The sequence below is a fragment of the Dipodomys spectabilis genome, unplaced genomic scaffold (assembly GCF_019054845.1).
Source record: "Dipodomys spectabilis isolate Male_0828 unplaced genomic scaffold, ASM1905484v1 ptg000136l, whole genome shotgun sequence".
NCBI classification, from domain to species: domain Eukaryota; kingdom Metazoa; phylum Chordata; class Mammalia; order Rodentia; family Heteromyidae; genus Dipodomys; species Dipodomys spectabilis.
Window position 1 is genome coordinate 10,530,048 of NW_024870813.1, and position 24,966 is coordinate 10,555,013.

At 46.1% G+C, this 24,966-nt stretch overlaps 1 protein-coding gene across 1 annotated transcript; it reads left to right on the forward strand.

The window, feature by feature from the left end:
* Positions 1-1,503: 1,503 nt before the first annotated feature.
* On the forward strand, positions 1,504-24,599 carry Dusp29 (dual specificity phosphatase 29). Its single transcript, XM_042690177.1, has 4 exons — positions 1,504-1,568; positions 1,665-1,796; positions 16,889-17,109; positions 24,370-24,599. The coding sequence occupies exons 1-4, from the start codon at positions 1,504-1,506 to the stop codon at positions 24,597-24,599; spliced, it is 648 nt and encodes a 215-aa protein (XP_042546111.1).
* The last annotated feature ends 367 nt before the right edge of the window (positions 24,600-24,966 follow it).

A 24,966-nucleotide genomic window follows, 5' to 3' on the forward strand; every position in this document is an offset into this window, starting at 1 on the left:
AACAAAACAAAACAAAAAAAGATTGTATAATTTGTTATAACCTAAGTACATCTTACCACATTCTTTTTTTTTTTTTGGTCGGTCGTGGAGCCTGAACTCTGGGCCAGGCTGGCTTTGAACCACGATCCTCAGATCTCAGCCTCCTGAGTAGCTAGGATTATAAGCGTGAGCCACTGGTACCCGGCATCTTACAACATTCTTTACATCATTTCTACATGACTTATACCTAATACTGTGTAAGTAATTGTTATATTGAATTGTTTAGGGAAGAATGTCAAGAGCATTTTATCTTTGTGGGTTATTTTCAACCTTTGGTTGGCTAAATCTGTGGATTTGCAAGAAGTGGCTATAAGAGCTGGTTGTATTTATCGAATAAGTAACACTCCCTCCCCACTGCACACTTCTGTGCTTTCGTCATTCCATCCTTTTCTCCTTCCCACCAGCCACAGGGCCTGAGCACAGCTTCCCTTTTCAGGTGTGATCAAAGCTGTTGTACTCAGCTCAAGGAACACACACTGCCCAATTCCACAGAGAATTCATTTCCTTGGGAACAATGGAAACTCTTCTCCCACATTCTACTCACAGAGCATCACCAAGTTCTGATTCACCAATACATGATTCAATCCGCAGAGCTCTCTAGCTCAGATAAGGTAATATGGCCATAGCCAGCCTTCTAGGGTGAGCCATGAAGGCCTCTGAGCATGGTTGTCCACACTCAGCCCACACCTGCTCTGGACTTAGCCACATGCCCTTTCTACTGGCCACCTTCTCCCTGTGGATGTTGGGAGAACGACCGACCTGAAATGCCAGGAGCCCTCTGGTCTTCTATTTGGGGTCAAAATAGCCCAAACTAACAGGCTAGTAGGAAACTAGCAGGAAAAAGTAGGTTGGAAAGAGGGAACAAAGCAGCCAAGCACTGGTGGCTCACACCTGTAACCCTAGCTAATCGGGGAGGTTGAGATCTGAGGATCGAGGTTCAAAGCCAGCCCAGGCAGGAAAGTCTGTGAGGCTCCTATCTCCAATTAACCACCAGAAAACTAGAAGTGGCTCTGTGGCTCAAAGTGGTAGAGAGCTAGCCTTGAGCCAAAGAACTCAGGGACAGTGCCCAGGCCCAGAGTTCAAACCCCATGACCAGCAATAACAACAAAGAAGGAACAAAGCCTAAAAGAAAGGCGCGAAGGGACTGCCTGCCTGAAGGACTTGTATGCCAAAAGCTGCAAATCTTCCTTAGGAACCAGCACATTTGTTTTGGGACCCTGGAATTCTGGGGAGCATTGTTTTTAACTGTTACCATGGCCTTCTTGGCTTACCTGTGTGGCTTGGGCCCAGCAAGTGGGAACAGAGGAGATGAGGCTAGGGACCTACCAGCATATTTAAGCACTGTTTCTTTCCACATTTTTCTGTAATACCTATTCCCAACCTCAGTGCCTTTCTGCTAACCCCTGTTCTGCTAACCCTCTCTCACAACCAGCTGCAGAAAAGGAAGAATCTTTGGGCTCCAAAATGATATCCGGACGTACAAAGACAAGACTCAAGAATGCTTGCCCGTGTCCCAAAGGGCTGTCCCTGAAAGAAAAGAAAGAGAAAAAGGAGGAGAAGAAGAAGGAGAAGGAGAAGAAGGAGGAGAAGGAGAAGGAGGAAGAGAAGGAGAAGGTGGAGGAGAAGGAGGAGAAGGAAGAGGAGGCAGAGGACTACTGCACACCTGGAGCCTTCGAACTGGAGCGACTCTTTTGGAAGGGCAGTCCCCAGTACACCCATGTCAACGAGGTCTGGCCCAGGCTCCACATCGGAGATGAGTAAGTGCCATGTCCTGCCTCACTCTGGCTTCCTCCCAGGTCACCAGGCATCTCCTCCTAGCCACAGCTTTAGTTTTTTTGGTTAATTGTTCTGTGAGAAGTCTATGAGCAAAGGTTAGGTATTTTACAGAAAACCCAGAAAGGGGTTTTAAGCAAGATAGAGATTTATTTCTCTCATGCACTTAATGTAAATCTGGAGGAAGGTTTGCTGGGGCTGACAGGGTGAACTGCAGGGTCATCAGAAACTCAAGCCCCAGTATTGTGTGTCACCATCCTGAGAGGCTGGCCTCCTTCCTCAAATTGTTTCAGGGTACCAGATTGCTGCTAGGGTCCTGGCCATCAACTGTAGGATCTAGAGAGCAGAAAAGTGGAGAAAAAGAAGACAAAAGGGACAGTCTTCCAAGAGGAAGTCCCACCTAAGTCTGCTTAACTATAAGAGAGTCTGGGAAATGTAGTCTCACATTTTAGCTAGGTATAACAATAACAAGAATAAAATCAGTTCTCTGGTTGACAGCAAAGGAGTCCACCAACCAATGTGTCTGGAAGGATGATAAGCCAAAGTTGAAGTTTTCTAGTTTTGTTTTGTTTTGTTTTTGCCAGTCCTGGGGTTTGAACTCAGGGCTTGGGCACTGTCCCTAAGCTTCTTTTACTCAAAGCTAATGCTATACCACTTGAGCCACAGTTGCATTTTGGCTTTTGGGGGGGCAGGAAGGGGATAATTTATCGGAGATAAGTGTCTTACCAACTTTCCTGCCTGTTCTGGCTTTGAACAACAATCCTCAGATCTTAGCCTCCTGAGTAGCTAGGATTACAGGTGTGAGCTACTGGCGCCCAGTTGTTTTCTAGATTTTTTTTTTTTTTGGATCCGGTCGTGGGGCCTGAACTCTGGGCCTGGGCGCTGACCCTCAGCTCTTCAGCTCAAGGCTAGCACTCTACGACTTGAGCCACAGTGCCACTTCTGGCTTTTTTTCTTTTTTTGCTTGTGGGGTGCTGAGGAATCGAACCCAGGGCCTCATGCATGCAAGGCAAGCGCTCTACCACTGAGCCACCTTCCCAGCCTCTGTTTTCTAGATTTTTATAGCCACATCCCCCAAATAGAAATACCTACTATACATATTATTAGTAAAGTGATAGCTATCATTTATGGAACACTATGCCAAGCATTGTACAAAGTACCCTGTACATGCGAACTTATTTTATCCTCATGTTAACCCAATGAAAAGAGATCACATAATTTCTCCCATTTTAAAGATAAGGAACCAAGGTACAGAACAGTTTAGTAAGTACCCTATAATCCAACAGATTGATGGGTAGGGTTCTATTATGGTTTTGTTCTACCCAGAAACCTTAGTCATAGTTACCATTCCAGCTGCTTCCATATCCTCTGAAATATAGCTATGTTCTGCCTCCCCATGGAGAACCCTGCCATGTGTGATCTTAATCCACACCATGATACTTAATAAGATAAACTGATTTAACCACAGCAGTCACCAAAAGACACTATCCCTTGTCTCATCTTTTTCATTTTTTTAAATGTGACAAATTATAAAAAAAAATTACATGCATTTTAAAATTACTAAATTAAACTGAATAAGGGGTCAGAAAAACTGCCTAACTACTCCTTTTTTTTTTTTTTGTATGTGTGCAGGTACTGGGGCTTGACCTCAGGGCCTCAAGCTTGCTCAGCTTTTTTGTTCATGGCTGACCCTCTACTACTGAGTTATGCTTCCTCTAATTCTTGCATTTTGCTGGTTTAATTGGAGATAGTCTCTAGGGCTTTCCTGCCCAGGCTGGCTTAGAACTTTGATCCTCAGATCTCAGTCTCCTGAGTAGCTAAGATTACAGACATGAACTGCTGTTACCCTGCTAGCTCTTTGCTTCTGTGAATCCTACCACTAAGTAGTACCTAAGTTCATGCAAACTTACTAGTTCATACAGCTATTGTAAACATAAAGAATCATAGTCACACATACAGAGGATTTACATTTCTTTTTAACATTTTTAAAGGAATCATACTATACACACGATCCTGTACTTTTAATATTCCACAGTATAACTGTGGTACAATTAATCCAGTCAATGCCCTGTGGAGAATATTAGGGAGTTGAGGGAGAGGACTGCATAGGAACTTTGTGTTTTTCTCTTTTGCTTTCAGCTTTATTGGGTTATAATTCACGTATCATAAAGTTCATCCTTTTAAAGTACACAATTCAGTGGTTTTATTATATTCAGAGTTATGCAACCATCACAAGTATCTAATTTCAGAACATTTTATCACTTCAAGAGGAAAACCAGAATCCATTAAGCACTCACTTCTTATTCCCCTGCAAGTACAAATCTGCTTTCTGTTTTTAATACATTCTCTTGTTCTGGATATTTCATATATATGGACTCAAGATGATCTGTGATTTTTCTTTCACTTTGCATACTGTTCAAGGTTCATCCAAGTTGTACCAGGTATCAATATTCATTTTAATTATGAAACAATCTTTCTTTTTTTAACCAGTACTGGGGCTCAGGAACTGGCTCCACTTGACTTTCCCACACATGGCTAGTCCTCTACCACTTGAGAGATGACTCCAGCCTGGCATTGTATTTTATTATTTCAATTTAATTATGCTGATACTAAGGCTTGAACTCAAGGCCTCTCAGTCTTGCATAGCATTTTCTCTCAAAGCTGGCATTCTACCATATGAACCATTCCTCCATTTTTAGTTTCTTGTTGGTTAATTGGAGATGAGGATCTCACTGATTTGTCTGACTGGGCTGGCTTTAAGCTATGATCCTTGGCCCCCTGAATAGCGAGGATTACAGGTGAGCCACTGGAGCCTGGCCTATTCTTGAACATGCAGGTTGCTTACATGTTTCCCTCTTTCATAAACAATGCTTAAGTAGACAACCTCATGCATACATTTTTCCCCATATGTAGAATTATTTCTTTTTTGTTGCTGGTAGTGGGGCTTGAACTCTGAGCCTGGTTGCTGTTGTCCCCCAGCCCTTCAGCTCAAGGCAAGCACTCTTCCACTTAAGCCACAGTGCCATTTCCTGTTTTCTGATTGTTTATTGGAGATGAGTCTCTTCCAGGCTGGCTTGAACCATGATCCTCAGATCTCAGCCTCCTGAGTAGCTAGGATTACAGGTGGGAGCCACCGGTGCCCAACAGAATTATTTCTTTAGATCTAATTCAAAAATAGTCCAACTGGGGGAAGAGGGCTTCAGGTTCCAGGCTTACTGTATCTCTATCTCTTTGTTTATGCTATTTCTTTATAGCTTACCACAGTGTCCAGATTCCACACCTTCTTGAAAGTTCACTCAAGTTACTTCAGTCATAAAGCTAGCTTCCTCTAATTCCCACAATAAGAAGTACATTTATCTCTCCATATTATATACTTTATTGACATATAATAATAATAATAATACTAAGTTTTGTTGAATTCTTATCCATGTTCCACATGCTAGATATTACTGAACTCTACAACAACTCTATACAGGCACTACTGTTATTTCCATTTTACAAGTGGACAAACCAAGGCTCCAAGAGTTCATTCATTCAGTCCATCAGTCACTAAATATATACTGGGCACCTTGCTGAGGGGATGGAGGCTACAAAGAAAAGACAGACTTAGGGCTGGGAAGGTAGCTCAGTGGTACAGTGCTTGCCTTGCATGCATGAGGCCCTGGGTTTGATTCCTCAGCACCACATAAGCAGTAAAAGCCAGAAGTGGCATTGTGGCTCAAGTGATAGAGCGCTAGTCTTGAGCTGAAGAGCTGAGGGGCAGTGCCGAGACCCAGAGATCAGGCCCCATGACTGACCAAAAAGAAAGAAAGAAAGGAAGGAAAGAAAGAAAGAGAAAGAAAGAAAAGAAAGAAAGATGGAAAGAAAGAAAGAAAAGAAAAGAAAGAAAGAGGGGCTGGGAAGGTGGCTCAATGGTAGAGCACTTGCCTTGCATGCATGAAGCCCCGGGTTCGATTCCTCAGCACCACATAAGCAAAAAGAAAAAAGCCGGAAGTAGCGCTGTGGCTCAAGTGGTAGAGTGCTAGCGTTGAGCTGAAGAGCTGAGGGACAGCACCCATGCCCAGAGTTCAGGCCCCATAACCGGACCCAAAAAAAAAAAAAGAAAGAAAGAAAGAGAGAGAGAGAGAGAGAGAGAGAGAGAAAGGAAGGAAGGAAGGAAGGAAGGAAGGACAGACTGACTTAGTGGGCATTACCAATAAGTGATGGAATTTGTACTCAAAGCCCAGATCCAAAACCTATAATAAGAGAAAGAAGCTGTTCTCCAGTTGAATAAAGACAAAGATACATGGAGAAATGTAACAAGGAAGTAGAGTGGAAGGAATACTGCCGATTGCCGGTTTGAACTTGAACAAGTTATTTTACTGCTCTTCACTTTATCTCGAAGTGTCACTTGGGGGAAAAAAAGGAATCAATACAAAAGGGGCTGGCAGAGTGGTTCAAGTGGTAGAGCACCTACCTAGCAAGTAGAAGGCCCTGAGTTTAAACTCAATACCATAACTAATGTGCTAGCATGTGATCAAAGTGTATTATATACAGATTTGAAAATGTCATAATAAGACCCATTGTCTTATAAAATATGCTAGTAAAAATGTTAGTGTAACCCTTGAGCAAAAAAGTGCAGAGACAGCATCCAGGCCGAGTTTATGTCCCAGGACTGACTGGCACACACAAACACACAAATGCTTGAGGACTATCTAACCATTGTAAGTATTCAGAAAGCCTGGCATTATAGTGCTGAGATAGATTATAAAAGAGGTAGACTACAAACCTAGTCTTGAAAATGGGCAGGATTTCAGATACTCTACAACAGAGGGAGCAGGATAAAAAAGGCCATGTAGGTGAGAAGAGAGTAATCTATCTGGAACACAGAGGCAAGTGGGGGAGAAAGTTTACTTTCAGGAAGTCTAGGACTAGGGCAAATTCTACCACTCTGGTTATCTTAAATTAACATGGCTAATCTAACAGACTATTCTAATATCTCCATGGTCATCCCAATACTGGTTTATTTCTTACTTATGCTATAGACCACAGTGGGCCAGCTCTGATTGCTCCACTGGAGTGCCCTCTAGAGAGCCTGGCCACAGGGCCCAGGCAGGTGAAGCAGCCCTTATCTGTGATACTGATGAGATTTGCCTTATCCTAGCTACTCAGGAGGCTGAGATCTGAGGATCGCGGTTCAAAGCCAGACCAGACAGGAAAGTCCATGAGACTCTTATCTCCAATAAACCACTAGAAAACTGGAAGTGGTGTTGTGGCACAAGTGGTAGAGCACTCGCCTAGAGCTGAAGAGCTGAGGGACAGTGCTCAAGCCCAGAGTTCAAGCCCCATGACCGACAAAAAAAGAAAACAAAAACAACAACAACAAAAACAATTTTTGAAAGCCAAGTGCCAGGGCTGTGGAAATGAAGGCAGTCTGGGAAAATGTTCTGGGAAAGCCAGGTCATCATCTCTTGATGGAACCCAGGACAGTAACCATGGGACCTACTGGGAACCCAAGACTTGTCCCAAAGGTGGCTCTTTTTTTCTCCTCATTACACAAGGGACAAGAAGAATGGCTGAGTATCTTTTTTTTGGGGGGGTGGGGGGGGAGTCCAGTTGTGGGCCTGAACTCTGGGCCTGGGCGCTGTCCCTCAGCTCTTCAGCTCAAGACTAGCGCTCTACCACTTGAGCCACAGTGCCACTTCCGGCTTTTTCTTTTTGCTTATGTGGTGCTGAGGAATTGAACCCAGGGCCTCATGCATGCAAAGCAAGCACTTTACCACTGAGCCAACTTCCCAGCCCCCTGAGCATCTTTTTGTTCAGTGTCTAGGCCTAATGCTGCTTTCTTTGTGACCTTGGGCAGCTTTAATTTTTTTCACTTAGAAAATGTAGATGTATTACATAGATGTAAAATGTAGATTATTAACATTTATGTACTGTATTAACACCTATCATAATCTCAGAGTAGTGCCTGGCACATTTGAGTGTGAATTCTAGAGAAGAGGCATGTTCTGCAAATTCAACAGTGTGAAAGTAAAGACCAGGCACTCGTTTTTGTTGTTGTTTGGGGGGGGGGGGGTGTCTGGTGGTGGGGCCTGAACTCTGGGCCTGGGCACTGTCCCTCAGCTTTTGAGCCACAGCGCCATTTCCGGCTTTTTTTTTCTTTTTGCTTATGTGGTGCTGAGGAATCAAACCCAGGGCCTCATGCATGCAAGGCAAGCGCTCTACCACTGAGCCACCTTCCCAGCCCCTCAGGCACTAGGTTTTATAGCTTAGATCCTAAAGGCAGCATGGAGACAGAAAATAACCAGGGTCAGATTAGTCCTGTTATCCTGGCATTTCCTATCACAATTTCAAGGCACAGTGTTGGAAGGAAGGTCTGCCTCTTTTCATGGGCCTCTTCAATCCATTCTTTTCTCCACAGACACCATCCTGGCCATACAGAGACTTTATCCCTTAAGGCTATATCAAAGCCTTTTGGGTCTTAAAGTCCTTTCTCAATCCCAGATTATCCCAAAGATATTCACTAAGTGGGATTCTTGGAAGCTCTAAGTCTCCAGACCCAGGAATTGATGACCCCACCACTGCAGCCTGGTGAGAAGAGGTCACAGAAGATTAGTGTAGGGTTGGGAACTGGCCAACAGGCCACCTTCTGGCTATCCCTCTGGGGACACTAACGTTCCATCCATTTCCCAATCTGCTACAGAGGGAGCTGCAGGTGCTATATGAAACAGAGTAAAAGCTCTCATACAAGACTCAGGGCCCTGCATTCTCATTGCATGTGGCCACTACCCTGTGCTGCCTTTCGCAAAAGATTTTGTTGTTCTGCCACTTGATTTCTTTATTTTTAAATAAAGGATGATTCCCCAGGCCTCTTCCAGTTCCAAAATAAAATTCCTTAAGGAGTATCCTATTAAATAAATTAGACATTATTAGGTTCAAGGACATACTTGTTTTATTACTCTTAAGTCATTCAAATTAGATTTAAATTAGGTTAACCAAATGTTGCCCTCCAGAGAACCAGGGACTGGGAGATAAGAATAATCCATCACCTCTTATCAATCAGCAGTTCCTAAATGGGTGCTTCAAAAAATGCTTGAGTATGCTTGAAAGCACTAAGTTTCTGTAATTTAAATATTCTCACTTTAATCTCCTTCACATCTTTCATTTGCTTAGCAATTTTTTTTCTCTTTTTCTACAGTCAGCAGGAAGGGAAATATCCTAGCTACTGCCAAAATGATTGCAAATTCCTAGGCAGGACAGCTGCCAGTGATAACTCTTGAGCTTTAGCAGGGTAATTGAGAAATCTCCCTTCCCTCCCCACACCATGGGTGGCCCTGTGAGCCACATCAGGGTGCTGCTAAGCTGTTCTGCTGCTGGCCCGAAGCAGCTCCCCATTTTTATTGAAACTACAGCCTCCTCCAAAGGCCTGGCTTTGAGGATCATCAACAAACCGCTGCTCTCCCTCACAGAGTCTGATTCTTCCTACCTGTCTCTGGCCAGCCCCTCTACACCCTGTAGCCCCTGCTTGCTCTCTAGGAATCTGTCTTATCTAACTGGCTAACATCTGTCTTTTTCAGCCTCAAAGGTATCTCCAGGGCCTGTGGTTGTACACCTAGACGGCTGTGGACCCCACCCCCCCCGAACAAATGAAGTAATTTGACCTCAAGGAACCAAGCAGAGCTAAAACTTTGGTCTGCTTTTTCAGGGTACAACATGACCTGTTCAGGATGCAACAAACACATCCTGGTTGACATTTTAACAAAAGACCCAGAAAACGTAAGACTCCAAGCCTTCAGCTACTGAAGCTGACTTAGGTATAACTGGGTACCAGTCATGGGCCAGGTGGTCAGGAAGACATGCCTAAGGCTCCATCCTGGCTGGGTTTTCTCAAGCTCGATAAAGTCTTTTCAATCCAGGACTTAGTAATGTCAATGACTTCTTTGCTTAGTGAACCAAATATCTAGTCTTATGATCAACACATCTTTTCTCAAAGACAAACTTCTTGTGTGGAATGGATTTTCTTTCATCCTTTGGCCTCTATCCTTAGAGAACTAGAGATGGAGTGAGTGGGGCTAACAAGTATTTATTTATTCATGTGGTAGAACTGGTAGAACTCAGGACCTCTAGCTCTACCAGCTAAGCGTGGCACCCCAGGTCTTTTTTACTTTTAGTTATTTTTCAGATACAGTCTTGCTTTTGCCAATGGCTGGCCTCAGACCTTGATCTTGGAGATTTCCCTAGCTCCCAAGTAGCTGGAATTACAGGCACAAGCCGTTGTACCCAGCCTAGAAAGAGGTGTTGGGAGGAGGGGGCGGCACGGTATACACGTGTGTGTATGCACCAGTACTGAGTTTTGAACTCAGGACCTTGCACTCTTGCTTGGCTTTTTTGTTCATGCTGCCATTCTACAAGGTATGCCCCAGAAAGAGATTTCTTTTTTTTTTTTTTTCAGTCATGGGCCTGAACTCTGGGCCTGGGCGCTGTCCCTCAGCTCTTCAGCTCAAGGCTAGTGCTCTACCACTTGAGCCACAGTGCCACTCCCAGCTTTTTCTGCTTATGTGGTGCTGAGGAATCGAACCCGGGGCCTCATGCATGCAAGGCAACAAGCGCTCTACCACTGAGCCACCTTCCCAGCCCTTTTTTTTAAAATTGTAAAGATACTGTACAGAGGGGTTACAGTTACATGAATAAGGTAATGAGTACATTTCCTATGGAGCATTGTTACCCTCTTCTTTTATTTTTCCTCTACAATCCCCACCTCCCCAACTCCCCCCTCCCAAAGTTGTAAAGTTCATTTTCAACTTAGTGTCTTGTATATCTCATTGTTACAATGGGTCAACCTGTATCCTTATTTCAGCTTTTTGTTATTCCCCGCCCCCCCCCCCCCCCATTTCCATTAACTGTGAAGAAGCTTGAATATTCTTGTCACAGATCTGTTGGATTCCTGGAGTCCCGCAAGGAAAGCATTACCAGTGTAATTGGCTCTATTCAGCAAGCAAAGCAAACTCAGCCCTCTGAGGCTCATGTTCTAGCTCATATACTAGTTTTAGTTATCAGTCCTGAGCAGCCTTAATACCCAGGAGCTTCACTAACAGCAAGAACAATGAACACAGATGAAACTAGAAGGCAGTGAACTTCCCCTTTACATTATGTGAATTAACTGAGATCAAAAGCTTGGAAGGTGCTATTGATCCAAGGTCTATAGTCAAGACTCCACCAGAAAAGGACACCATTGAGGTCTTGCCCGTGAAATGATCTGTAAACACCACAGCACTTCAAAAAACAGACTGAAAAGATATCAGAGGGCCATAGCCTGGTGAGAAAAATCAACAGGTCCCCTGATGACACCAGAATTGGGAGAATTAGCCTGATAATAAAAAAGGATTTTCCTGAAGCCCAGTGCCACATGGGAGTAGCTCATTTTTTGCTTGAAGGAAGCTGCAGGGAGTTTGCACAAATGTAGATGTTCAGGGCTTCTGTCTCTTCCTCTCCAGCATGAGCATACACCTGGGAAAATGGGCTTGCTGGCAGAGGCAAGGGGATTGGACTGGGATCAAGAAGGAAACAAAGGGTCTTGTCAAATGGATCATCAAGAACACTGCCAAGGAGACTTGTACATAAGGAGTGATCTCAGGATCCTGCCACAGGGGTGGGGGTTGAAGCAAAGGCAACTCCACTGCCAAGCCTGAGGAGGGGGAGAGGGAAGGGGCTCTGACTGGTGAAACTGAGCCTTGTAAGAAGGCTGTCACCTCCTCAGCTCCCCAACTTGGATCAGATTCTAGAGACAAGCCAGAGAAGTGAAGAGAATTGAGTTAGATGAGGAGGGAATATTACAATGTTCTTAAAGAAACTCCAGTAATCTCACAGATCTGTGACAAAATGTCCAGCCTCATTACTAAGACAAATTAGAAGGAGACATCTTTTTGTTTGTGTATTTGCAAAGAATAAACCTGGAATGTAAGCCGGACACCGGTGGCTCACACCTGTAATCCTAGCTACTCTGGGAGGTTGAGATCTAAGGATAGTGGTTCAAAGCCAGCCTGGAAAAGTCTGTGAGACTCTTATTTCCAATAAACCACTAGAAGAACTGGAAGTGGGGCTGTGGCTCAAGAGCTTTGAGCTGAAGAGTTGAAGGACAGTGCCAAGGCCCAGAGTTCAAGCTACATGACTGACAAAAAAAAAAAATGAAATGTAAATTTCAATTTGTTTTCTGGAAGGTGGCTTATTAATGAGTAAAAAAATATTATTTTAAAATATCTATGAATTGGGCTGGGAAGGTGGCTCAGTGGTAGAGCGCTTGCCTTGCATGCCTGAGGCCCTGGGTTCGATTCCTCAGCACCACATAAGCAAAAAGAAAAAAGCCGGAAGTGGCGCTGTGGCTCAAGTGGTAGAGCGTTAGCCTTGAGCTAAAGAGCTGAGGGACAGCACCCAGGCCCAGAGTTCAAGCCCCATGACTGGACCCAAAAAAATACATATATATATCTATCTATATATATATAGATAGATATAGATATCCATGAATCCTCAACTCTACTTTTAAAAGATCTTTTAAGAGCCTGGTACCAGTGGCTCAATACCTATAGTCCTAGCTAATCAAAAGGGTAAGACCTGGAGGATTTAATTTGAAGCCAACCTTGGCAAAGTCTTAGAGACTATCTCCAAAATAGCTAGCAAAATGCCAGGCAGGAGTCATGGTTCAAATGATAGAGGACCAGCCATGAGTACACTAGCTGAGTGAGAGTTTAAGGCTCTGAGTTCAAGCCCCAGAATTGGCACACAAGCACACAAAATCTTTCCTAAGGACATAATCACATGAGCCTAAAGAAATACAGTGAAGTGCTGGATGAGGAAAAATTGTGATTAATCTGTGTAAAAGAACAGAATGCACACACACACACACACACACACACATATACACAAAGAATAGCAGACAGATATTGAAGGCCATACATAGACAGTGGAAGATGTTTACAATATTTACTTAGGAGAACCACAGTTTAAGGCCAGGCTGTGGGTTAAAAGTTATGGAGACGCCGGGTGCTGGTGGCTCACGCCTGTAATCCTAGCTACTCAGGAGGCTGAGATCTGAGGATCGTGGTTCAAAGCCAGCCCGGGAAGGAGAGATCGTGAGACTCCTATCTCCAATAAACCACCAGAAAACCGGAAGTGGCGCTGTAGTTCAAGTGGTAGAGCGCTCGCCTTGAGCTGAAGAGCTGAGGGACAGCGCCCAGGCCCAGAGTTCAAGCCCCACGACCGACAAAAAAAAAAAAGTTATGGAGACCACACTCAACTAATAGCTGGATGGACTGGTACACATTTGTCATCCCAGCCATGGAAGGAAGTGTTAATTGCTGAGCTGGGCATATGGCCTAACTGAGGAATGGATACTGGGTATGTGTGATTTAAAAAGGCATTCTTTTATTTGCAAACACTCCATTCTGCTGTGGATGTTCTTCCAAGGTCTCTTCTGGATTCTGAGTAAACAGGGCTGGGGGAAGTCCCCAGAGTGGCTTCTCCCTGGCCCAGGAGGCAAAGAGTCTTGAAAACCTCACATACCCACTAGGTCTAATGTTCCTTAGAAGCCTCTTCCTCTCAGACATGGTCAGAGCATGCCGAGAAGGGTAAACAGAAGTATCAGACATTACTTGTCATATATCTAGTTTGATTTGTGAACCCCACCCCCAAACAGCAAAGTGCATACTGTTATATATTCAAATTCCTAAGGCTATTTGATTTTGTTGAGATCTAGTTGCTGAACCCAGCTAGAAGGGCCTTCCTTGGTAGGTAGGAGCTTCCTGTCAAGAACAGTTCAATTTTTCCACTGAGCTCAACCTCAAAGCAAGGCTGATTGCTACTCAGCAAGAGGACTGCATTAGGAGGCTTTAATTGAGTGCAGATCTGTGTTCCAAAAGCATGTTTGTTGTATACATTCTTTGGGACTAGAAGAAAAATGAAAAGCAGATTTTTTTCTGAGGAAAAATCGAAAGCAAAATATATTCCATAGTCAGGATGGCAGCACACTGAGCCAACAGGGGGACTCAGTAGAACACCCCAGCTTCCCATATGATAGTTCTCAAATAGCTTGCAAATGTTTCTTTTCTGTGTTTGTATGCTGGTACTGGGGCTTAAACTTGAGTCCTAGCTTTATCGTTCAAGACTGGTGTTCTGACACTTGAGCTACAGCTCTATGTTCAGCTTTTTGCCAGCCCAGGCTGGCTTCAATCTGTGACCCTCAGATCTTAGCCTCCTGAATAGCTAAGAATTAATTATAGGTCTGAGACACTGGTGCCCAGTGCCTACTTGTGTTTTGCCTCTCTCCAATTTATCTTCCCATTTCAACCAGACTGATCTTTTACAGAGTAAACACTGCTCATCCCTTTTCTAAAACACTGGCTTCCCTTGTATTCTTAGCACTTTCTGGTTCTTCTCCCTAGATGAAGCACTCTGGTCCCAGCTCTTCCCCTGCCTCACTCCAATATTGCCTTCCCACAAAGGCCTTCTGGATCACCCTACAAAAGCAGGAGGGAGGTCAGGCTGTATCCACAGGGCTTCAGCTCTCTCTTCTCTCTTCATATCCATTCATTTACTATTTATTCACTATCCTCGTATCCTCTGTACCAACAGTAAAAACAGACCATTACTTGGAGATACATGATTGAAAGTTTAGAACATGCTGAAAGGCCTTCATTATCTTCAGATTCTATACTTTAGGCTGTGCTCTTTCACTGGCTGGGTTTGCTCTTACCTTCTTCAGCTCAGAAACTCAAAGGCCTCTCTTTCCCAAATTCCCTCACTCCAGCCCCCTCCAGAAACAATTCCTATGCCTTCTGATAATCTATCAGGCTGCCTTTTGTGTTCTGAGGCCACCTACCTCAACATAACCATATTCTGGACATTCTTGTCTAGAAAGGTAAGGCTATTTATAACCCAGAGAAACCAGCTCCCTTCAAAACAGTACTTGCCCAACTAGGCAAAGGATCCACAAGCAATCATTTTCATGTTGTGCCTAACAACCAAGTTAACCCAAGATTCTTTTGCTCAATCTCAATGAAATCCGCCCATATAAATACTATCATTAAACCTTTTTTTCTTTTCTTTTCTTTTTTTTTGGAACCAGTGCTGGGGATTGAATTCAGGGCTTGAGTATGTTTTCCCTTAGCTTTTCTACTCAAGGTTGGTGCTCTACCACTTGAGCCACACCTCCACTTCCAGCTTTTTGCTAGTTAATTTGGAGATAAGAGTTTCACAGACTTTCCTGCTCAGGCTGGCAATTTTCAGACCTCAGTCTCTTGAGAAGCCAGAATTATAGGCCTGAGACACCAGTGCGACTCATAAACCATTCTTGGTTCCAGAGAGGCCTATTCAAAGAATCTTATCAGGGCTCTACGCATGGGTTATTCTAGTGGTCTTTTGGGCAATCTGGCAGGTCCAGTCCTGTGAACCACCACAGTGTCCAGTGCTGGACTGGTGGGAAAGGAAAATTTGGAATAGCTCACCTAACCTCTAATCCTCTCTCCTTACAGTGCAGTGCAACAGCAGAAAAGACAAAATGGTCAGTGGCCTAAGGGGTTACTGAGAGCAGATGTATCTTGCAAATGCCTTATTTAGGGAACCAAGACCGATGACAAACCCACATGGAGACACTCCACTCCGTTCCCCTTTTTGTCCGCTGACTGACCTCGCTCCGCTGACTGACCTCCCTCCGCTGACTGACCTCCCTCCGCTGACTGACCTCCCTCCGCTGACTGACCTCCCTCCGCTGACTGACCTCCCCCCCCCGACTGACCTCGCTCAGCTGACTGACCTCCCTCCGCTGACCTTCCCCCCCCCCACTGACCTCGCTCCGCTGACTGACCTCGCTCTGCTGACTGACCTCCCTCGGCTGACTGACCTTCCTCCGCTGACTGACCTCCCTCCGCTGACTGACCTCGCTCCGCTGACTGACCTCCCTCCGCTGACTGACCTCCCTCCGCTGACTGACCTCCCTCCGCTGACTGACCTCGCTCCGCTGACTGACCTCCCTCCGCTGACTGACCTCGCTCCGCTGACTGACCTCCCTCCGCTGACCTCCCCCCCCCGCTGACTGACCTCGCTCCACTGACTGACCTCCCTCCGCTGACTGACCTTGCTCCGCTGACTGAGCTTCCTCCGCTGACTGACCTCGCTCCGCTGACTGACCTCCCTCCGCTAACCTCCCCTCCCCCCGCTGACTGACCTCGCTCCGCTGACTGACCTCCCTCCGCTGACTGACCTCGCTCCGCTGACCTCCCCTCCCGCTGACTGACCTCCCTCCGCTGACTGACCTCGCTCCGCTGACCTCCCCTCCCGCTGACTGACCTCGCTCCGCTGACTGACCTCGCTCCGCTGACTGACCTCGCCCCCCGCTGACTGACCTCGCTCCGCTGACTGACCTCCCTCCGCTGACTGACCTCTCCGCTGACTGACCTCGCCCCCCGCTGACTGACCTCGCTCCGCTGACTGACCTCCCTCCGCTGACCTCCCCCCGCGCTGACTGACCTCGCTCCGCTGACTGACCTCCCTCCGCTGACCTCGCCCCCCGCTGACTGACCTCGCTCCGCTGACTGACCTCGCTCCGCTGACTGACCTCGCCCCCCGCTGACTGACCTCGCTCCGCTGACTGACCTCCCTCCGCTGACTGACCTCTCCGCTGACTGACCTCGCCCCCCGCTGACTGACCTCGCTCCGCTGACTGACCTCCCTCCGCTGACCTCCCCCCGCGCTGACTGACCTCGCTCCGCTGACTGACCTCCCTCCGCTGACCTCGCCCCCCGCTGACTGACCTCGCTCCGCTGACTGACCTCCCTCCGCTGACCTCGCCCCCCGCTGACTGACCTCGCTCCGCTGACTGACCTCGCCCCCCGCTGACTGACCTCGCTCCGCTGACTGACCTCCCTCCGCTGACCTCCCCCCCCCCCCCCCGCTGACTGACCTCGCTCCGCTGACTGACCTCGCTCCGCTGACTGAGCTTCCTCCGCTGACTGACTTCCCTCCGCTGACTGACCTCCCTCGGCTGACCTCCCCTCCCCCCGCTGACTGACCTCGCTCCGCTGACTGACCTCTCTCCGGGGTCCAGGGTGACGGCGCTGGACCGCTACGGGCTGCAGAAGGCCGGCTTCACGCATGTGCTGAACGCCGCCCATGGCCGCTGGAACGTGGACACCGGGCCCGACTTCTACAGTGACTTGGCCATCCAGTACTTCGGCGTCGAGGCTGACGACGTGCCTACCTTCGACCTCAGCATTTTCTTCTACACAGCTGCCTCTTTTATCCACGCGGCCCTCAGCTGCGACCAGAGTAAGAGACACGCCCCCTCATGACCCCGCCCCTTCACAGCCCTGCTCTAGACTCCGCCCCTCATAGCCCCGCCCCTCCCCGGTCAGAGCCCCGCCCCTCAACGTCCAGCCCAGCCTCAGGCCACACCCCCTCCGACGTTCAGGGCCCAACCCTTCACCGCTCAGACCCTGCACCAGCCAGAGTCACCGCCCCAGGCCCCGCCTCAAGGGTGGGACCCTAAAGTCCAGGCCAGAAGCAGGAAATGTGTGTGGTTTTCAAACCCAGTTCTCTGGGTTTTGGTGTGAAAAATGAACGTCTCAATCCCTAGAGATTGTCAGGATTTGGGGTTCTGGCTCACCACATGTGCTTCTAGCGAGATTCTGACCTGGATGGCTATTTGGGTGTGTATGCATGAGAAGAGGGAAAAGTCTTTTGGTGAGTCTTTGTTCCAAAGAATGTAAGACATCTTTAAGAAAGGCAAGGGTGGTCTGGGCGCCCTCCTAGCTAATTGCAGCCAAGATGCTAATTGTGCCTAGGCTCAAACCTGACTATAGCCAAGGACTTCAAAGCCAGAAAACTTTAGAACTGATTTGAGTAGGAATCCAGGGGAAACTTTTAAGCTGTATGGCCTACAGCCTTAAGTCCACAGCCTACCCCTTCCATCTTCCATTTCTCCTCCTATACCCATACTGGGCCTCCCATAGAAAACCTTAGCTAAGAATGTAAGGTGTTAGATTCTGGGTTTTGCACGTACCATGTCCAAGTTTAACAACATTGGTTACCCATCTTTCAAATCACAGTGCTAGTCCTTGTGCTCAAAATGCAGTTTTAGCCACACAAATTCCAAAAAGGCTATTTTGGAGAGAAGAGCATGGCTTAGGTATGTACCAGGGTAAGACAATATGCAGTTAGTGCTACATAGTGGGCTTCAGTACATTCCACAGAGGCCAGAGGGACTTCATCTCCTTGATCTATGCTCTGACTTCAGCCTCATGTGTCAAACTTGTGAGTCATCACATAATTCAGGGTATCCAGTTACTGAAAGCCTTTCTTGACACACGAAGTTGAGATTACAAGGCTCACTGATTGACCCACTGACCTGCTTTGGGAACTTGGAACCTGAAGCTAGGACTAGGATGGTCTGTCAGCTGGTAGACTTAGGTGGCTATCCTGTGGTGCTACCAGTCCCACAGCCAGCCATTGCTACTGACAATTTGTCATGTCCCTCAAAAAATATCACAATGAAAAAGACCCACAGATCCAAACCACTTGTATGTGAGGCTTGTATCATTTCTAAATGGTCTTCTTATGAGTCTATTTATGGGCCGTCTTTTGTATTCTGAACATGCTGGGTTTGCATATAGGATCAAAAAAGCAACTGTACCAGTTCATCTCCATGAGTTTAAATCTGCCTCATAGTATTTGAAGTTAACTGAAAACATTTGACATAAAAAGTCTACAATCTGACCCTTTAGTTTCTGTTTCATGTGCTTACTTATCATTCTTATATCGTAGAACTCTCCTTTAATGGAAGGGGCCTGGCAGGTTTGAAGAAGATAGGGCTGGGTTCAGAGTTCCATCACAGAATGGAAGAAAAATGTGATTTCTTGGAGCCTTGGTGTCTCCGTCTGGTGATAAAAATATTTACCTTGAGAGATTATAATGAGGATCAACTAACACATATAAAGCATTTGGCGTAGAATCTGGTGCACAGCAGGCTCTCGGATGTATTTGATAAAGGGAGGTCATGTACTGTGAAGCATGTAACTACACCAACATGTGCACATCATCATCATAAACCTTCCAGTCCTCAAAGAACAGAAAAGGGAAAAAAGACATTCCAACTTTGAACTCATATCCTATACTCACATGAAAGGTTGGCAAATCAGAAAAAAATCAGGCTCTTGAGTCAGATGCTAGGCCCTGGGAAGATCACAGAGCATCAGTGAAGAGGTGTCAGGTTAGTGTTAGACCAGGTGGGCAAAAACACCTAGCAAAGGAAGGATCAAGAGGAAAGAGTAGATGCAGAGTTCAGAGAACATTCAGGAAACAGAATGGATAGGCAGAGTACAAGGACTAGACCTAATCTAGCCTAGTTGGCTGCTCTAGGGGGAGAAGGACTGACCACACAGTCATGTGGAAGCCCAGGCTGTGTCCTTGGTGTCTTCTACTTTTGGGTGTCTAAAGCCTTCCTCAAGCCAGTGTTTCAAACACCAATGCTTACACCAGGCACAGCATAGCATACGAAGCCAGCTACATGTAAGGTGTCAGCTGCTGCTCAGCTGCAAGCCAGGGGTTCTTATGAGAATCTGTAAAACTGTGGTAGAACTTTGGATTTTCCAGGAAAAGCCTCCAATGTGGATTTCACATTGGAGAAATCACCCATATTTTATGTATTGGCAACAAAATGAAATTTCTTAAAGTACTATAAAGGGCAGAAACAAAAACAAAAAACGACTCAATGGCTATCAACTTGTCACCTGTGCCCAGAGTGAGCGGGTAACAAAACAGAATGCTGATTAGCTCAGAGACAGCATTGCCATCGACTCTAGGCAAAGTGGATAACAGGTGTTTGGCCCGCCTGCCACAGGCAGTATGTAGCCTGTTTATGTCTAGTCATGCACAGGAAAAGCAAGGAACATTACTGTGGCATTTCAGAGTCAGATCCAGTCATAGATTTCTTATTACTCTTGATGTAAGAGATGTTGATGGTCAGGCTGGCCTGAAGGCAGGCCTCTTTCCTGCCTCTCCCTGCCTTTCCTGTCCTTTATTGGGTAGTTTCTGCCAGACCTGTTCTAATTCACACAATCCATCATGGTTCATTCTTATTATTTTTACTTATTTTATTTTATTTTATTGTGGTGCTGAAGATTGAACCTAGGGCCATGTATATGTACATGTGTTCATGTTGTTAATTTGTTTTGAGACAGAGCCTTGCTTCATTGCCTAGGCTGGCTTTGGAACCCAAGATCCTCCTATCTCAGCCTCCTGAGTGCTAGACTCTCAGACATGAACAAAATCAAACCTGGCATCTTTATGAAAAACATCCCTTGCAGTGCTTTGGAGCCTTCCCCTATCCTATGTTGGTTTAACCTTTCAAGGACTTCCTAAGAAGCCTCACTTACACTAGGGGGAAAATTCTGAGTGTTAACTGAATCTGCTGTTCTGGCCTAGAGAAACCAAGTGTTGCAGATCTAATCAGAGGCAATATGGTTATGACACCCACTTGTCAGGGGTTCCTCCTTTTACTCAGTCCTCATGTAAGCATCCCTATTGTGCGCATCTGGTAACTAAGCTGTATGAGGTCACCAAATATCCTAGAAGGCAAGGCATGCCAACTGACTGTAGGATCTGGCACAACTGAACTCATACTTCTTTATCAGAGAACTTGCTGTGCATGCTTTTACTGCTCCTGCTGGGGCCTCCTCCTGCTGAATTAGTGTGGTTTCAGTGTAATGAAATCTAGGAAACTTCAGGTCAGATGTCACAGGGCTTTCTGAAGACTTCATGTCAGTATCACCAGAATCCTTTTTTAAAAATTTAAAACAGTTGATCAACTTGAAATGAATAGTATGCTTTTGTCAGTTTTTTGTTTTGTTTTGACCAATACTGAGAGTTTGAATGAAAGCCTTGCATTCACTTGGCTTGCTTGCTTGGCTGGTGTTCTACCACTTGAATCATGCCTCCAACCTGGCTTGTTGCTCATTATTTTGAAAAGGGAGTCTCATGGGATTTTTCTGCTCAAGCTGTCCCAGAACTTCAGTCTTGATCTCAGCCTTCTGAGTAGCTAGCTAGGATTACAGGCTTGAGACACCAGTACCAAATTCACTAAGCATTTTGAGAGTCCCTTATGGTATTGTTGCACACAAAACCCAGGAGTCCATATACACATTATTCCTTTTCCTGAGGACCATTACATTTCCAGAACAGTTTTGGAAGGAGTAGGAATTCTGTTCCAAAGCAGTGAGTGGATGGCTAAAAAGGGTACCCCCTCCTAAATCTAAGGAGTGAGGTACATGTTAAAGATACACACCTGGCCAGGGACCAGGGTAATATTGGTGGTGAAGAGCTGACTGACAGGTCTGATTTGAATGATCATTGTAAGCAGTAAAGATTCAAACTTGGGTACTCATAAAATATGGAAACTCACTTTTTGGAAAATGGCAGAAGAAAAGATTTCATTGAGTGCAGCATTTTTCAGATAGAGATTAGTGGTTTGTAAGTCAATTTGGTAGGTGTGACAACTATTTCTTTGGGAAAAAAAAGAATAGGAAAAGGTAACTACTAGTACCTATTGCATGAGGCAAAGGTATGTATTATTTTGTAAAACTTTTGTCTGGTATGAACACTGGCAGAGCAGAGCCTAGTTTCTGTTGACTCACTGCTTGGGCTTGGGCCACGGATCTGCTGGCTGTGTGGTTTGGATAAGTGGCTTCTAAGCATTTTAGCTAACTCATCTGTACAACAGGGACAATTTTGTTGATGTCACTGGGGAGTTGAAAATTGACTATGACAAAATACATAAAGTGTCTGGTGGCTGGGTGTAGCTTCTCCTGCCTTTAATGCTAGCATGCAGGAAGAAGAGGCAAGAGGATCTCTAGTTTTAGGCCAGCTTAGGCTATACAGAGAGGCCATGTCTCAAAGTCTACAAAGTACTGAGATGTGCAGGTGGGAAGACACTTTTTTTTTTGGTCAGTTGTGGAACTTGAACTCAGGGCCTTGGGTGCTGTTACTGAGCTTTTTTGCTCAAGGCTCTCTACAACTTTGAGCCACAGCATCACTTCCAGTTTTCTGGTGGTTAATTGGAGATAAGAGTCTTACAGGCTTTCCTGTCCCCACTGGCTTTGAACCATGATCCTCAGATCTTAGCCTCTTGAATGGCTAGGATTATAGGTGTGTGAGCCAGCAACAGATACCACCTATTCTTTAGGTGTGAGTTTTGTCGTTCTGTGTTTTCTGGGGTTGCACAGAACAGTTGTGTGGTTTTTTTTTAACTTATTCTCGTGTGTGTGTGTGTGTGTGTGTGTGTGTGTGTGTGTGTGTGTGTGTGTGTGTGTGTGTGTGTGTGTGTGTGTGTGTACTGGAGTCTCATCGCAGGGCCCTAGGGTGGTGTCCCTTGTCTTTTTTTTCTCAAGGCTGGTGCTCTACCACTTGAGCCACACCTCAACATCCACACAAAACAGTTTAAAAGCCAGCTCTGAATGTTCCCTTTGCTCAGGCCCTACCATGGCTAGTTTCTAATTCACTGAGCCTTGTGGCCTCTCTGTGTGGTCTGTGCTGGGACCTCCCCAACTCCCCAGAGATTATTTCCTATGACCTGACAGTATGGTCCAAAGAGTAGTGCTTGGCAGAGCTACAGAGCCAGGGGGGAATAGGGTGCTGAGGTACTGGCGAAAGGCCCAGGAGGGTGGGGAGGGAAAGGAAGCCCAGGGGCCCAACCAGTACCAGAGGCCCCCAGAGAACAGCAGGCTTTTGCCCTAGGGCAGCCAACCTCACTCACAGGTCTGACAGCATTAATGAAAACCAAACTCAGCTCCAGGAGCTCCTGCCAGAACTGAAGGTCCCCTCCCACCCCCACTTCCCCCAACCTCCTCGTCTCCCTTTCTTTCTCTCTCCCCTTCCCCTCCTCCCACATAAGAGACTTCAAGCTTCCAAAGGCTTAATGAACTACAGCTTTCATCTGGTTCAAGTACTGAATCATGACAGAAAGAATTACCCATTTTGCTGGGAGAGGAAGAAACGCTTTAGTTATCAGCAGAGCTGGCCAGGGGCCAGCCAGCCTCTAGAACAGTCCGTACGGATTAGAATGTCCTGGACCCATCCACATTCCAGGAGCACATCCTACTGGTTGAAAACATGGGACCAGTGTCCCCCCAGATTTATAAAGCAGTCAAGAAGGGGGCCTGCTTCCAGTCCTTTCCTTCGTGAAGGAAGGAAAGGCCTTGGCTGCATTTTTGAGAGCCCAGCAACAGAGTGAGTGGGATGTGAGGCCCATGTGAAGGCCTGTTAGCTGGTCACAATTGTGTTAAGATGAAGAGTTAACTGCTGCCTTGACTTCAGTGTGGGTGTGGTCCCATGAGAAGGAGAGGGTGGAGTAAGAGGGCACAAAAGGCCAAGCCCTTGCAGACAGCTCCTTTCCTCTCCCTGATGCTCCCTTTGTTATCCCCTAGGTGTCTAAGTGTGTCTTGTCACTTGGCTCCCTAGGGCTTAGACTGAGCAGCACTGTGGCCACACAGTTTAAGCTGTCCCAGCAGGGGGATCCCACCAGCCATAGCAGAGAACCGTCATGCAGGTGCAGGGGGAGGGGAGAGAAAGTAGTGTGTTGGACAAAAAGCCAAATCTCTGCTTTCTCCTGTGTCCAGAGTACATTGGCCAGTGGCTAGCACACAACAGGATCTCAAATTATCTTTTGTCCTGGCATCACCTTTGTGAATGACCTCTGGTAAGGCTTTTCCCCTCTTGAGCCTATTCACGTCTGTGAAGCAGAGACGATGCTAATGAAGCCTGAAAAAAGGCAGAAAGGAAGGAATATTTCGGATCATTGTGGACATTCTTTTAGGATGCTACATGAAAACTTGACAAATGATAGCTTCTTAAAGGCCACTGTGATGTGGTCTCTGAAGCCATATTAATGAGCTTCATATTCTGTTACATTAAAATCCTTTTTTTTAGACTGATGTGGTTGTTGTATGCGGGTGATCCCCACGCCTGGGAGACTGAGGCAGGATTGAGAGTTTGAGGCAAGCTTGGGACACATGAAAGAATCTGTTTCAAAAAAAAAAAAAAAGTTTGTGTGCACATGCTGCACACGTGTGCCAGTACTGGGGATTCAGCTCAGGGCCTTGAACTCTTACTTAGCTTATTCACTCAAGGCTGGCACTCTACCACATGGACCATACCTCCATTTTCTGGCTTTCTGTTAATTAAACATAAATAAGAGATCCTGAGACTTTCCTGCCTGGGCTGCCTTGAACTTTGAGCCTCAGATCTAAGCCTTGAGAGTAGCTAGAATTACAGGCATGAGCCACCACTGAACCTTTAATATGCTAAATAATGTACACATGCTTGGAATACAATCACCTTCACAGTATCCCTAAGAAGGAGATAGCATTAGGATACCCATTATAGAAATGAGGAAGGAGCTATATGGCCCAGAGTTAGGCTGTGGGAGAGAATCGAGTGATCCAAGCTTGAGTGAGGTTGTTTGTGGCCTGGGACAAGTCCTTCCCAGCCAAGCCACTGCCCCTTGCATGGGTTTTCTTCCCTCTATTCCATCTGCAGGTAAGATCCTGGTTCACTGTGCCATGGGCCGCAGCAGGTCAGCAACCCTTGTCTTGGCCTACCTGATGATCTACAAGAACATGACTCTGGTGGACGCCATCCAACAAGTGGCCAAGAACCGCTGTGTCCTACCAAACAGGGGATTTCTGAAGCAGCTTCGAGAGTTGGACCAGCAGCTGGTGGAGGAGAGGCGACAGACCCAGCTGGAGGACAGCAAGCTGAAGCTGTAAGGCCTCCTTAGGGCCAAACAGGGACACTGGGAGTGGAGAGGGGAGGGCTGAACATGACAGGCCTTTAACTTCACTGATCTCAAGACAAAGAACAGTGAAATCTAAGTCTGATTTTTTTTCCCAAACAATTTTATTCAATTTCTCTGTGTATATGGGGAACCAGGAGGATTCCCTGTTGCCATGGGTGAGAAGGGCTCCAGACAGAACTGGTGGCAGATGAGCATGACATTGTGCACAAAGTCTGTATTTTTTTCTTTTAAAGATGGAGGAAACAGAAAGAGATTTTTTTTTTTAAATGTGGACATTGTGTTGTGATTAAATGTTTGGAGCTGTCTGAAAGCTAGAGTCTTATAAAAATAATTTAAAA